Source organism: Populus trichocarpa, chromosome 13, assembly GCF_000002775.5.
Source record: "Populus trichocarpa isolate Nisqually-1 chromosome 13, P.trichocarpa_v4.1, whole genome shotgun sequence".
Lineage (NCBI taxonomy): Eukaryota > Viridiplantae > Streptophyta > Magnoliopsida > Malpighiales > Salicaceae > Populus > Populus trichocarpa.
In genome coordinates this window covers 7,820,749-7,835,055 of record NC_037297.2, presented here as the reverse complement: position 1 = coordinate 7,835,055, position 14,307 = coordinate 7,820,749, and the positions used below count along the sequence as shown (strand labels likewise).

General features: G+C 30.0%; 1 protein-coding gene across 1 annotated transcript; it reads left to right on the top strand.

Moving 5' to 3' along the window:
• Nucleotides 1-6,826: 6,826 nt before the first annotated feature.
• On the top strand, nucleotides 6,827-12,964 carry LOC18104231 (uncharacterized). Its single transcript, XM_006375982.3, has 8 exons — nucleotides 6,827-6,970; nucleotides 7,287-7,310; nucleotides 7,703-7,808; nucleotides 7,955-8,023; nucleotides 8,531-9,024; nucleotides 10,393-10,654; nucleotides 11,999-12,207; nucleotides 12,711-12,964. Exons 1-8 carry the CDS (start codon nucleotides 6,966-6,968, stop codon nucleotides 12,775-12,777), a joined length of 1,236 nt encoding a protein of 411 aa, XP_006376044.1. The 5' UTR covers nucleotides 6,827-6,965; the 3' UTR covers nucleotides 12,778-12,964.
• The last annotated feature ends 1,343 nt before the right edge of the window (nucleotides 12,965-14,307 follow it).

The window sequence follows — 14,307 nt, the reverse complement described above, 5'->3', positions numbered from 1 at the left end:
TTTCATGAAGTCTAATGATAGTGGCAACTTCTCAATAACAATAGCCACTTAAAAAGATTCATTTACAACCATTCCCTTAGCACGAATATCATATACAATACGTTGAAAATCTCGAACTTGACTCGTACTATCTTTGAATCAACCATTTTAAAATCAAGAAATTTGTCTAAGAGTTGTTTTTCAAGCCGACATCCTCATCCTTATACTTATTATCCAAGGATTCTATAATATCTTAGCACTATTGATGGAAATATACACATCATAGTGTATTACCCATTCAACATATAGTTCTTACATAGTAAATCATTGCGCTTCCATGCGTTAAAATTTTTTATTATAGTGACATCAAACTCTTTGTCTAATAGCTTTGACACATATTTTGTCAAGAATTTTACCAAGTTCAAGGTAGTGAGGTAGAAGAGCATCTTCTATTTTTATCGTTTAAAGTTCACACCATTAAACTTCTTAGGTTTCTCACCATGAAACACATAAGGTGATGGTGGAATCCTCCTTACCGAAGTAATGTTGTTCGATTTCTTACCATGCCCCATAAAATGTCAGGGTAAAATCATTTCTATCAAAGCAACATCTAATATTATCGAAGTAATATTATACAATATTCTAAAAGGAAACAATCTTTTACTATAGAAATGGTAATTTTATAATTCTTTTTAATTTTTGTATTATTTTTTACTTCTTAAATTATAAACTTCAGATCCCTTACTTTTTCACAAGTTCAATTTTGATCTAAAACTTTATTTTTCTTATATTTTATTAATTCTTAGTTGGAGACAAGAGAAATAAAGTGACTAAATTTCGGTGGCAGAGAGAGAAAGTCTGGTTGACACCGATTTTGACCACAAAAAATATTGATCTTGGTGTCAATGAGTTTTACTCAATAAAGGAGGGGAGTCTCACCTAAATGTTCTTATTCCCTCTCATTGCTTGAGATGGTAGATTTGAGCACGATAAGTTTTTTTTTTATTTCAGATTGATTTTGTATTTTTTTTATTGTTTTTTAGGTTATTTAAGATCATTTATGAGTTTATCAAGGTGTGTGGAGTGTTTGGGTCAAAAATAGATTTTTAGGTAAAAGCATCATTGCCCTGAATTTTTCGGCCACCATATTGATCGGAATTTAAAGAGAGGTAGGCGACGTGTTGTTTGTTTATTATTTGTTTTTTAAAACTTTTAGGGCAGACGACCTTACAAACTTTTTAAAAAATAAGACAACCCAAACTTTTAAAACGTTTATTATTGAGTCTGTACTTAGTTTATGAATAACATTTCAATTTATTTATGATATTAGAAGACATTCTTTTTATGTAGCCTTACTTATTTTATATATAAAATTTTATTCAATCTTTTTATGAAGCATTTTTATTATTATTATCGTTTTATTAAATAAAACATTAGTTCCAAGAAACAAAGTTACTAAACTCTACTAGGTATATGATCCATGTTGCGATATTAAAGTTCTTGATTTATATCCATCTCTTAATTTTTTTTCATTTTAGTCTTTAGTTATTATAAACAAATTGTTTTTTTTTTATTTATTAGCACAAATAATTCTTGATTTATTTAATTAAATGAATACATCAACTTTTTAATTTACCGTTAGAATTTTTTTATGTCTAAAAAATACATTGAAAAAGCATGCATATTTTATTCTTCTTCTTTTTTTGTGTTAAAAATATAATTTATAATACAGTTCAGGTAGCTAGTTTCCAAACTAAAAACAAAGCTTGTCAATTTAATGGTCTTAAGTTAACCAATAAATTGCTAACATGCTATAAACTTTTAGTAATTTGTTAGTAACAAAATAATAAAACTCATATTGTATAATTTTATAACTAATAAATGATTTTAAACTAAATTAAAATAATGGAGTGTAGTTTTTTAATCAAATAATTCAAAATTATTTAATTAATAAATAAAAAATAATAGAAGCAATATAATCTTATTAAAATAAATTACTCAAGTAAAAATCACTTGGATTAAATATTTCTTTAATTATTAATTAAACTATATTTTCAAAGTAATTATATTTTAAAATTATATTTTAAGATTGTTAAATATAAAATTCAAATAAAATTTAATTTATTTTTCCAAAGATAAATATAATTATATTGATTTAAATTGAAGCTAATTAATAATTAAAACTAAATGTTAGATTAAATATCAAATTATATACTATATATAATAAAATAGGCATGCATACAAAGCAACACAAAACAATAAATTAGCAAGCCAACTAAAAAACATTAAAGAATTAAAAATATGAACACATTGAAGTGTAAATTAAACAATACATACAATAAAAGAAGATGATTGTCGCAAGAGTTGTACTGTGTATCCTAATTAAACTCTAAAAATTTATATGTTCAATCAAATTTATGATTTTTTTTATTTGATTTGATTTTAAGATTTTAAAAGTGCCTTGAATTATTTATATGTTTTAATAAAAACAAGTTGAAATTAAGGCTATGTTTGTTTCCCGAAATTCACTTTCCGGGAAATCATTTTCCAAACTTTCCTGTGTTTGTTTGCCATTAGGAAAGTTGGTCAACGGAAAACACTTTCTGGTCAACGGAAAACACTTTCCAGTCAACGAAAATACTTTCCGGTCAACGAAAAACACTTTCCAATCAAAGAAAAATTTGGTTTGGTTTCCAGGAAAATGTTTTCCCTTTTGGCTGTGTTTGTTTTCCGGAAAGTGGTTTCCGGGAAACCACTTTCCAAACTTTCCTGTGTTTGTTTGCCATTAGAAAAGTTGGTCAATGGAAAATACTTTCCAGTCAAAAGAAAATTTGGCTTGGTTTTCAGGAAAGTGTTTTCCTAGAAAATTTGGGCGGAAAACACTTTCCGGAAGTTGTGAAAAATTTAGAAATGTCATTATTTGCTGATTATATCAAATTTGATCCTCAAACTTTTGATTGCTATATATGATTTATTTTGAATATTTATTTTTCAATTCTATCTCTTAAAATTTAATTTTTATATTAATTTTGGTCCTTATTTTTATAATTGCTATTTGCTTTTTTCTTATCATTTTTTTATTGAAATTTTTTATCTATCAAATTTGGTCCTCATTTTTTTGATTGTTATTTATTTTATTTGAAATAATTTATGAAATGTTAATTATTATTATTTTAATTTATTCACCTTTTTTTTTTAATTTTTTAGATTTGATCTCTATTATTTTGATTATTATTTATTTTATTTGAGATAATTTATGAAATTATATATTTTTTTCAATTTCATTCTTATTCAACTTTTTAATTTGTAAGATTTGTTCCTCATTATTTTAATAAACTTGAGAAAAATAAAAATTAATAAGTTATTTTTAGCTCATTTTCCATGACATAACCAAACACTAGAAAATGTTTTCCAACTTATTTTCCATTACACTACCAAACATCGGAAAATACTTTTCCGGAATTCACTTTCCCCGAAATTAACTTTCCCCGAAATTCACTTTCCAAAAGGAAACTACTTTCCAGCAAACAAACGGGGCTAAGTTTTTTAAAGATGAAGAACTCAAACATTGATTTTCTAGCCAAACACTTTTAGAGTGGGTGTCTAGGGTCTAAACTCCAAGGCCTTTATATTTTTTTTTAAGTTTAGGTTCACATGCTTTAGCTTGATGGCCTAATGTCTAAACTTGATTCTATTGGTATTCATCTTTTTTATCTTTTTTTTTTAAAATTTTGTATATTTTAAAATAAAATCCAATTTAAATAAATAATTACAATGATATTTAAAAAATTATTCAATTATATCATAGGATTTGATCTTTTTATGGTGATATTTATATTTTTTTCTAATTATATATAAAATTATGGTGAGTATTTTCTGTTCGGTTTTTACTTAAAAAATAATCAAATCAATTTTTTTAAAATTCAGGACCGAAATCGAACAATACCAGTTCAAACCAATATTTTTTAGTTCAGTTTGATTTGGTTAACTTATGTTAAAAACTAGAAAAACCTAATTTTTTGAGCATTATTTTAGGCATTTTAAAAGCTATTAATCGATGTAAAAAAATATGTTGTAATTGCCTAAATTTTTTTTGTCTTTTAATTGAATTTGTTTGTGACTTTTGATGGGCTTTTAAAACACTTTTAATTGATGTAAAAAACCTATTACCCAAATTCTTTTGGAGGAGCTATTCACAATATCAATCCATCATGCTTTTTATAGTTTTGTCACATGAACAAACATAATAATACAAACAATAACCACCAAATAAATTACAGTCTCCTAATAAAAAACACACTGATTCATCAAGCCAACTCAACTCAGTTTAATTAAATGTGAAAAGCCAAGGAAGGCAAGGAGACGAAGGGATGGTATGCCACTGTCAAAACAAAGTTGAAGAAGTTAGGCCCCGTTTATTTGCTGAAAAGTAGTTTTTTTTGGAAAGTGAATTCCGGGAAAGTGAATTATTTTCTGATGTTTGGTAGTGTAATGAAAAATAAGTTGGAAAACACTTTCCAGTGTTTGGTTATGTCATGGAAAAGGAGCTGTAAAATAACTTATTAATGTTTTGTTTTTCTCAAGTTTATTAAAATAATAAGAAACAAATCTTACAAATTAAAAAGTTGAATGAGAATGAAATTGAAAAAAAATATAATTTCATAAATTATCTCAAATAAAATAAATAATAATCAAAATAATAGAGATCAAATCTAAAAAATAAAAAAAATAAAAGCTGAAGAAATTAAAATAATAATAATTAACATTTCATAAATTATTTCAAATAAAATAAGTAACAATCAAAAGAATGAGGACCAAATTTAATAGATAAAAAATTTCAATAAAAAAATAATAGGGGAAAAACAAATAACAATTATAAAAATAAGGATTAAAGTTAATATAAAAATTAAATTTTAAGAGATGAAATTAAAAAATAAATATTCAAAACAAATATACATAGCAATCAAAATTTTGAGGATTAAATTTGATATAATCAGCAAATAATATGACATTTCTAAATTTTTTACCACTTCCAGAAAGTGTTTTCTGCCCAAATTTTTCAGGAAAATATTTTTCTGGAAATCAAGCTAAATTTTTCTTTGACTGAAAAGTATTTTCTGTTAACCAACTTTTCTAACGGCAAACAAACACAAGAAAATTTAAAAAATAATTTTTCAAAAACATACACAGCGTTAATAAATTTATAATGTTAACTACTTTGACTCAAGGTAATTTGGCGGGCTGGAAGGCGATTTATGAACCATTTTATATATATATATATATATCTTGAAAGGACAGAAGACAAAAATCGAATAAACATACATAGCTAGGAACTAAAATATTACGTGGAGAATCGTGACAAGTGATAAATTATGGAAAACTTAACATTGATTAAAACCATGAGGAACCACTTATAGATCGAGACAAATGAAACACGGGTAATAGATAAAAGCAGATTTAACTGTGTCTTTGACCCATGATTGCACTTGAGGGTATAGCTCAATGGTCAACAGGTGAGGCTTGCTTTGGCCCCGTCCCGAGTTCGATCTTTTATGTGCACGTCTGTTATCCCCGCGGTGCCTTACCTGTTTACTGGGCTTGCAGGATGTTTAGTAGACCCGGAGAATAGTCGTGGTGCGCGCAAGCTGGCCCGGACACCCCGAGTTGTCAAAAAAAAAAAAATCTCTCTTTATCTAGACTAACTAATGTCCAGTTAGCATGTAAATATCAAACACAGGTGATAAAAAACAAGTACAAAAAAGAGAAGAAGTTATTCTTGTATGACATTGTGTTTTGAAAATGTTTTTAAGAATTTTAAAATTTTTTTAATGTTTTTTTTTATTTTAAATCAATATGTTTTTAATGTTTTTAAATTATTTTGATGTGCTGATATAAAAAATAATTTTTTAAAATATAAAAAATATTATTTTAATGTATTTTAGAATGAAAAACATTTTGAAAATCAACCGCTATCACACTTTTAAATACCTTTTTAAAGACAGAGACATACAACAACTCTTAAATACCTTCTTAAAGATAGAGATAGGCGACATTGATGGAGGATAGAGAGAGAGATACCGACAATGACAATGAAGGATATAGAAGAGAGAATGAGAGACAAATGAGAAATCTTGGAGAGTAACAAAGATTGAGAGAAAGCTGGTATGTTTGAAAATGTGGTTGCGGTTGCTTTTCAAAGTACTTTTCACTCGGAAAATGCATTAAAATAATATTTTTTTATTTTTTAAAAATTATTTTTGACATCAGCACATAAAAATGATTTGGTTCAGTTTAGTTCGGAGTAATTAGTTTTAAACTTGTAAAACTAAAATGGGTTATTTGAATTTTTTTCTTGGTTCAGTTTTTTGATTATTTTGTTTCTAAAGATTTACAATTTTTCAAAAATAATTATATATATATATATATATTATTTTTTATATTATTTTTTGTAATTAATTATTCTTTTATTTTTTCATACAATCATATATACATTAAGATATTTTTTTGGTTAAAAACTTTTTTACATGATAAGTTTTTATACAAAAAGTCATCCTTCTAATAAATTTTTTATAAACTTTTTAATAAAAAATACCCTTTTCTTTTAAATTTTAAATCATCTCAATTTTTGTAGTATTTTTAGTTGCTCTAAGTTTTTTATTAAAACAATATTGTTAATAAAAAATCATGACTTTGTCAAATAAAAAACATATAAATAATGAAACTTGATTGAATTTTCTTTTTTATTTTATGATTTAATTAATTTGAATTTTTATAAATATTTATTTTAATAAATTTAAAATTAAATAAAAATAGGTTGTGAAGATGTTTTGTTGCATGGCGTTGGTAAAGAGATAAAAGAAAAGAGTGACACTATCACTGTCCATACTCTGCCTTACCAAAAAAAAAAAAAAAAAGTCTCTCTAAAATCTCACTCCCAAATCTCAGAGATCCTCTCTGCTTCCCCGATCCCTCTCTCATCTTGGTTTATGAGGTACATACGTCTTTCTCTCAATCTGTAAATATTCATATTTACTTACCGATCTGTTTCTTTTCTTCGCCGTTTCCTTCAAAACATCATTTTCTATTTTTTTCTGTTTCTTTTACTTTTAGGGTTTTTAGATTTGGGATATCTTCTTGATTATTTTACATGTTAATTCTTTTTTTACATGTTGTTTCTCCTTTATAATGTGTGATGATATTTGTTTCTTTTCTTTTGGGTTGTTGAATTTGTAATAGAAAATTGAGATGGCTTTTTATATATTTTATTTTTAATATTCCTGATAGGTTTTATTTTTTCTTATTCACAGCTCGAAGGAGAGACCCACTCTTGGGTAAGTTTTTTTTTTCTTTGGGGGGGGGTTATTTTTGGCTTTGGCTATTTCCCAATTAAATTATAGGATATGATCATGTATTCTAAGACAAACATGCAATAATCAGTGGGAGAGTTCCGGTTCCTGGGTCCTAGTCAGTGAATTGGTTTTTTTTTTTTTTTTTAATTGTTTATCATTTTGTTGAATGATTTAGTACCGATACTGATCAAATTTCAGTCTTCAAATTCAGATTTGAAATAGGTTTATCACACTTCTAGTTTTTAGTTTATGCTGCTTGTTTATGGACCCAGTATATGTTAAAAAATTTATCGTGTCTGTTCTTGTTTTGGATGTCTTGATTTTCATATATTTGTTTTATGTAATACCTCTTGACTCAACCTTCCTGCTTTCAGTGGCACGCGGATTAAGACCCGCAAACGGAATATCGCTGCACCACTGGACCCTGCAGCATTTGCTGATGCAGTGGTCCAGATATACTTGGATAATGCTGGTGATTTGGTAATTTCCTTTTTCTTTCTTTCTTGCCTTCCTTTTCTCTTGTTGTTTCTAAATCTTATATACATTAACCGCCTTTTCTTTTTTGTTGTCTGAGTATGCATGACTGGTTCATGTTCTTGGCTCTTATTGATATTCCCTATGTGCAGGAACTTGTTGCTAAGAGCATTGAATCCTCAGACCTTAACTTCTCAAGATACGGTGACACCTTTTTTGAGGCAAGCTCTCCATTTATTATAAATCTACTTTTATCGAAGGGAACATTTCATTGCTAGTTTTATTGGTTTTTTTTTTTGGATTCAAGAATGTTGATCCTAGTGAAAAAAATTGATTTAAGGGAAGTTATATCTTTTTGCATATACTTGCCGGTGGTCTATTTGTAGAACATAAAAGCAGCATCTTGCTAAAAAATGCAGGGTCAAATACTTTGGATTTGCAAGCATGGGATTACTTTTGCAGGAAATGGGGTGTTTTATAGAATCATGCTATACTAATTCTACAAGTTACCTTCGAGTTCCAAGTTCAATTGTTTTTTAACTTGATTTCTCTTTTCTAAATGCCAAAGGAAATGTTGTTGAGAGCTAAAATGCATCAGCTCAACATTAGTAATGAAGATGCTAATCTATGCAATATATGGAAATATGTTAATAACAGTGTCCTTATATTTTCACCTGAAGTGAATTCTTAAATTCTCAGCCAATCTAATTTATCATATATACATGCAGGTTGTTTTCACAGGAGGCCGCACACAACCTGGCACAACAAAACCTGATGAAGGGGAGCGCCATCCTTACTCTATAATAGATTGTGAGCCTACACGGGAAGTCATTTTACCATCTGTAATCTACATACAGAAAATTCTGAGGCGCAGGCCATTTCTCATAAAGAACCTTGAAAATGTTATGCGAAGATTCCTGCAGTCGCTGGAACTTTTTGAAGAAAATGAAAGGAAGAAGCTGGCCATTTTCACGGCACTTGCATTCTCCCAGAAATTATCTGGGCTGCCACCAGAGACTGTTTTCCAGCCTTTGCTTAAGGATAACCTTGTGTCCAAAGGGATAGTTCTTTCATTTATAACAGACTTCTTCAAGGTGTATCTGGTTGATAATAGCCTTGATGATCTGATTTCAATTCTGAAACGGGGAAAAATGGAGGAAAACCTTCTGGAGTTCTTCCCATCCGCAAAGCGATCTGCTGAAGGTTTCTCTGAGCATTTCGCGTGAGTTTTCCCTCACTCCCTCCTTGATAGCAGAATGAAATCCTTTTTGAGATAATTTATAATTTTCTTGCAATTTTTAAACTTTTTTGTATTTCTAAATGCAAATCTACACTTTGTAATGCTGGTTGATGAAATTGTTGTGGGTCTTTATTGCATTTGTGGATTTAGCCTTTTAAACCCTTTGATTTTGTGTTGCAGATAGGATATATAATGTTTCATGGCCATGGAAACAATACATGAATTTTTGGTACATGTGGATTCTGCTCAATTTTTTAGTCTTTTTCTTGTTAGTTGTTTCATGTGGAGAATTGTGGTTCAGTTCGTCACCTGTTTAACTGCCCGATTACAATGGAATTTGTGATGTGTCTTTGGATGACGGCTTCCTCCTTGGTCATTTCCAGAAATGGACTGTATTCTTGTCATTTGCAAATAGTAAGATCTCATTGTTTTGGAAATAAATAAATAAATACAATTTTGGTGGTTGAATTTGGAAATTGGCGAATACATTTGTGATCAATGGTGTGTTGCTTCATTATCTGGGAATGGAATAGAGCCTGACATGTTTCAGCTTTTCTGATTGGAGTTGAATGGTTTTACTCATTTAATCATTATTAATTATTTCGGTGGAAAAACTTTTCGCTGAGATAACAAAGGTAATTTATAGATGTTCGATCTAACAAATATTTGGGCCCAACATTGGTATTGTGCAGGTGTGGTGAGATTTGGTGATTTGTGTATTTTTGGGTGCGTTGTATGTCTTGAGAAGTTTTGATGAAAATGTTAGTCAGTTGATCTCCCTTGACAAAACATTAACTAAAACATAGTTGTAGCTTAAAGCAGAAAAGTAGTGGTAGTTTCTATGCTCAATGAAATTTGCCAAAGAAAAAGATAACTAAAATGTTTGCTGTGAAATAATTGGTGTGATGCTGTTTGGTTTTGGTCATGATATGTGGTAGGCAAGTTTTGATACAAGTAGCTTTTCTCTTTATTGTTTAGTGAATTAACTCCGTGATAATTTTTTCCATGTTTAGATTTTGAGATACTAATTTTTCCCAATTGACTTTTTGTACAATTTTGTCAATTTAAGTTCTTTGGCTTATATGTTCCAATGATGCACTCAAAATCTTCACTTAGATGGAAATGATTATAAGAGTTCAAGGAAGATAAATTATGCACAAATGAATTGTATATACAATTGCATGATAACTTGTCCATCTAAAACTCTCTTGTTCTCAAAGCATGTGCAAATCTATAGTCTTTGTGCTTCCCTAGCACTTGTTTTGGCATGCATTTTCTTTCATTGTTACTGTTTTTTTTTTTTACTTATAATCTGGAACTTGTCTATATCTAATCATTGTTGATTTTCAGCAAGGAAGGACTGATACCTCTGGTTGAATATAATGAAAAGAAAATATTTGAGGTGAAGTTGAAGGAAATGAAATCTGCATTAACAACTCAGATAGCAGAGGAAGCTGACATATCTGAAGTCATAGACACTGTGAAACAACGAGTTAAAGATGCTAAGCTACCAGACATCGAAATTGTGCGTATTTTGTGGGATGTATTAATGGATGCTGTTCAATGGTCTGGCAAGAATCAGCAGCAGAATGCCAATTCAGCTTTGCGCCAGGTATGGCTTAAGCACAACCTTGTTTTTAACTCATTTTATGAACAACATTGAGGTCATTTTCCATTTAATCTATGGAAAATGGAAAATGACCTCAGGTTGACGCAAATGAATGGAATTCTCTTCAGTTGGAAAGGAAAATTGACTAGATGCAGGACAACTTAGGGGGATGTTTGGGTCTGAATTTAGGTGCTGTTTGAACAGTAATATAATTGAGTTTTAGGGGATTTTACTTTGATGGGTAATTGTTGTAGGGTTGATTAGGTATTTTTGGGAGGCTGTTTAGTGATTATTGATGCGTGTTGTGTTTTCTCCTGGAATGTGATTTCACACCTAGTATTCATAGGAAGCAACCTAAGAGAAGATTGAGTTGCTCGATCAAAAGCAAACTGCTGGAAATTTTATTCATAAAGGCTCTGTCTGTTCCAACAAGGATTTATTATCCTATTTAAGAAATACTAATGGTTTTATTTAGGAAAGGAAAAACCTAGTAAAGCTAATTACTTTAGAGCTAATAAAATACAAATAAAACCCAGACCTAGAGAATTATACAGATTATTAACAAATCTGGAAATGACAGAAATACCCTTGTCCACAAAAATACAATAATTTTGCATCTTTTGTTGTTTGCATAACTAGATTTGATCCTATTTTTTCTTTGTACTTGTTATACTTGCAAGTAGTTTTCATTTGCTGATCACATTTTATTTTAAGTTCCATGAGATCATTTAGAAGCTTGTTTTATGCTGGTCTTTACCTAGAGACACCAAGTTTCTTGTTAACTGGTTCTTGTGTACAATTGTAATGTTGGTTCATGCGGAGAATTTCTCTTTTTTCATAACGTGCTGATTACTGAGTGCATGACATGGTAGGAAGGCTTAGCCTATTGATATTTTTTTTCCTAAGTGGGTTGTCTTGTCCAGAGTTGTTTAAGAAAAAAATTAAATTTCATAGGACTTTTTTGTTTTTTTTTCTTCTATTGATCAATTGGTTTGAGTTTCAAGTTACAGTGAAATCTCAAATCCTAGGGTAGCCATTCTTGTTTACCTTTTGCCTTGAATTTCTTATGGTTACCGGGGCAATATTTTTGTGAACTTTCGAGTGCTTTCACATTTCATGTCAAGGCTACCTTATTTCAGCATGTAGTTTGGTGGACTAATTGTATATATGTGAAGAAAAGGAGAGCTGGATTTTAAAGATCTTGCGTGTTACCTGGATACATTTATTTAAGTGTGAAGTTCCCTGTCAACTTGTGGCAACTACATTTCATTTTATTGAATAGGTCACCAGTTGTAATTTTAATGAAATAATGTTGTCTTTGTGACGGGTTTTCTTTTCATCAAGCAGGTAAAGACATGGGCTCAACTCTTAAATACATTCTGCACCAATGGAAAACTTGAGTTGGAACTCGTGTATAAAGTCCAGATGCAATGCTATGAGGATGCTAAGTTGATGAAGCTATTTCCTGAGATAGTGAGGTCTCTCTATGATCAGGATGTGCTTGCAGAAGACACCATTCTGCATTGGTTCCGCAAAGGAACAAACCCCAAGGGCAGGTATGCAAGCTTAATTCATAAACTCTATCAGGCAACATAAAAACAAACAAGGCTCATTATTAACTGAATTAGAAAAAAAAATAAAATTCTCTGGAGGTGTGCTGTGTAATTCACTTCATTCCATCAAGTTTCTTCACTTTTGGCATCTTGTACTGGCATTAAGCTCTATATTCTTTAAATCACTTTGTTCTCATTAAAATCTGAGGGGATCAATAAGGCATACAGTGGGATGAATTCTTCATTTGTAGCGCAATAATAATTAGAAATAAAAAACAGAAAACCTGGTATAACATCTTTCTTACGAGTTGAAAATGCATTATTTAACCTTCCATTATGACATGGAAAGGCAGAGTGGCTTGGTTTCATACCAATTCTATATACATTGCGTGTTTGGTCTGGTCTTCTTTATATTTAACATGAGTTTAGCTTATTATATTCTTAATTTGACATTTTGTGCTGCATTAATGAAGCTAATCTCTCTCTTGTTCTTGGGAAATTTGTAGACAAACCTTTGTGAAGGCCCTGGAGCCCTTCGTTAATTGGTTGGAAGAGGCCGAGGAAGAGGAATAAGGGCAGCTGGATCAAATGTTGTTCACCTCCTTTTATGCTTTTCTTAGCTATCTATCCATTCCTGAGATGATAATTACTCATAAATTTCCAGCTTTCATAAAACTTGGTGTGCCTGTTCTGTTGTTCACGATGACAATGACAACCATTTATGGCTATGATAATTGCAGTAATTAAGTGCTGCTTTATATGCTCTCCTCTTTTCCTGCTGATGTGATCGTTTAATGTGAGTTCTTGAACTAGACCTCGTAGGTTGAGCCACCGGCCAATTTGCATCCTTGTTTGTGCAATGACTTGAAGGGAATTAGCCGTATTTTTTCTGTCATTAGATTGCGTGAGGAACCTGTGCCACATGCAATTAGTTGTAACTTGTAGTAGCAAATCCCCTGGAAAGAAGATGTTTATTGAAGAAGTTGCATACTGATTGGTATTCTTTCAGTTTTGGGTTGGTGGGAGGGATTGGAACTCTGGATTTGTGGTGGTGTGCTGATGCTGACCAGTTAGGGTCATGTCGAACCGAGGAGAGTAATTTGCATGGACTCAATTATTCGAAGCTTTGAAAATATAAAATAAATTTTATTTAAAAATAATTCAAAATTTTGGAGTTCAAGCCCGTCCAAAGTCAACATGAAGCTAGAATTTGATCATACACGAAAATAAATTCATAGGCTTCATGCTTCCTGAAATTTGAAAGTTTTGTAGTGGTATTTGAAATTTTATTGCTGAAGCTCCGGTGTGTTTTGACTTTTTATCCTATTTATTATTATTTTATTCTATCTTATCTTTTTACCATGTCCTCTTTTCTTTCTAGTTATTATATTATTTTAATTTATTTCATGCTAAAAAAATATGTTGACTCTTGTATAAGTAAATTATTTGAGAGAGCAAAAACTTGAAATGAAATTTATTAGTTGCCACATAGCTGTGCATGTTTTACATGTGCCTATGTTAATTTGAAAAAATATTTTTTTATATTGTGCTAATCTAGAGAAAAAACTTGCAACAAAGGGAGTGATATTTAGGAAGTGTTTGGGAACGCGGTTCAACCCGCGTTCCTAAAAATTTGAATTTTTTTTTTGTTAAAATTTAATATGGTTTGTATGTTTTGGATCGTTTTGATGTGCTGATGTCAAAAATGATTTTTAAAAAATGAAAAAACATCATTGACATGCATTTTGGTACGAAAAGTTATTTGAAAAATATCCACAAACACACTCTTAGAGGTACGGTCCTAATTCATTCAAGTCATTTTCACACATATGCGGATACAGGGAGAGATGTTCTTCTTCTCTTTGCATTTTGCACAGTTGAAGCTTTCCAGCATCAGACCTGTAGTGTGAAATGAATGCATGGCATGCCATCATATTCATGGTTTTAATCTACAATTATAGATGTCTATAAAAGGATGTAAAGTTTTGTATTAGTAACTCTAAGGAATTAATTTGGTATTTAAGGAGGTTGGTTCCTTCTTTGATTTTTAGGGTTTATACTAAAAATAACTTAATTTTGGTAGAGAACCCTTATCATCAAAAA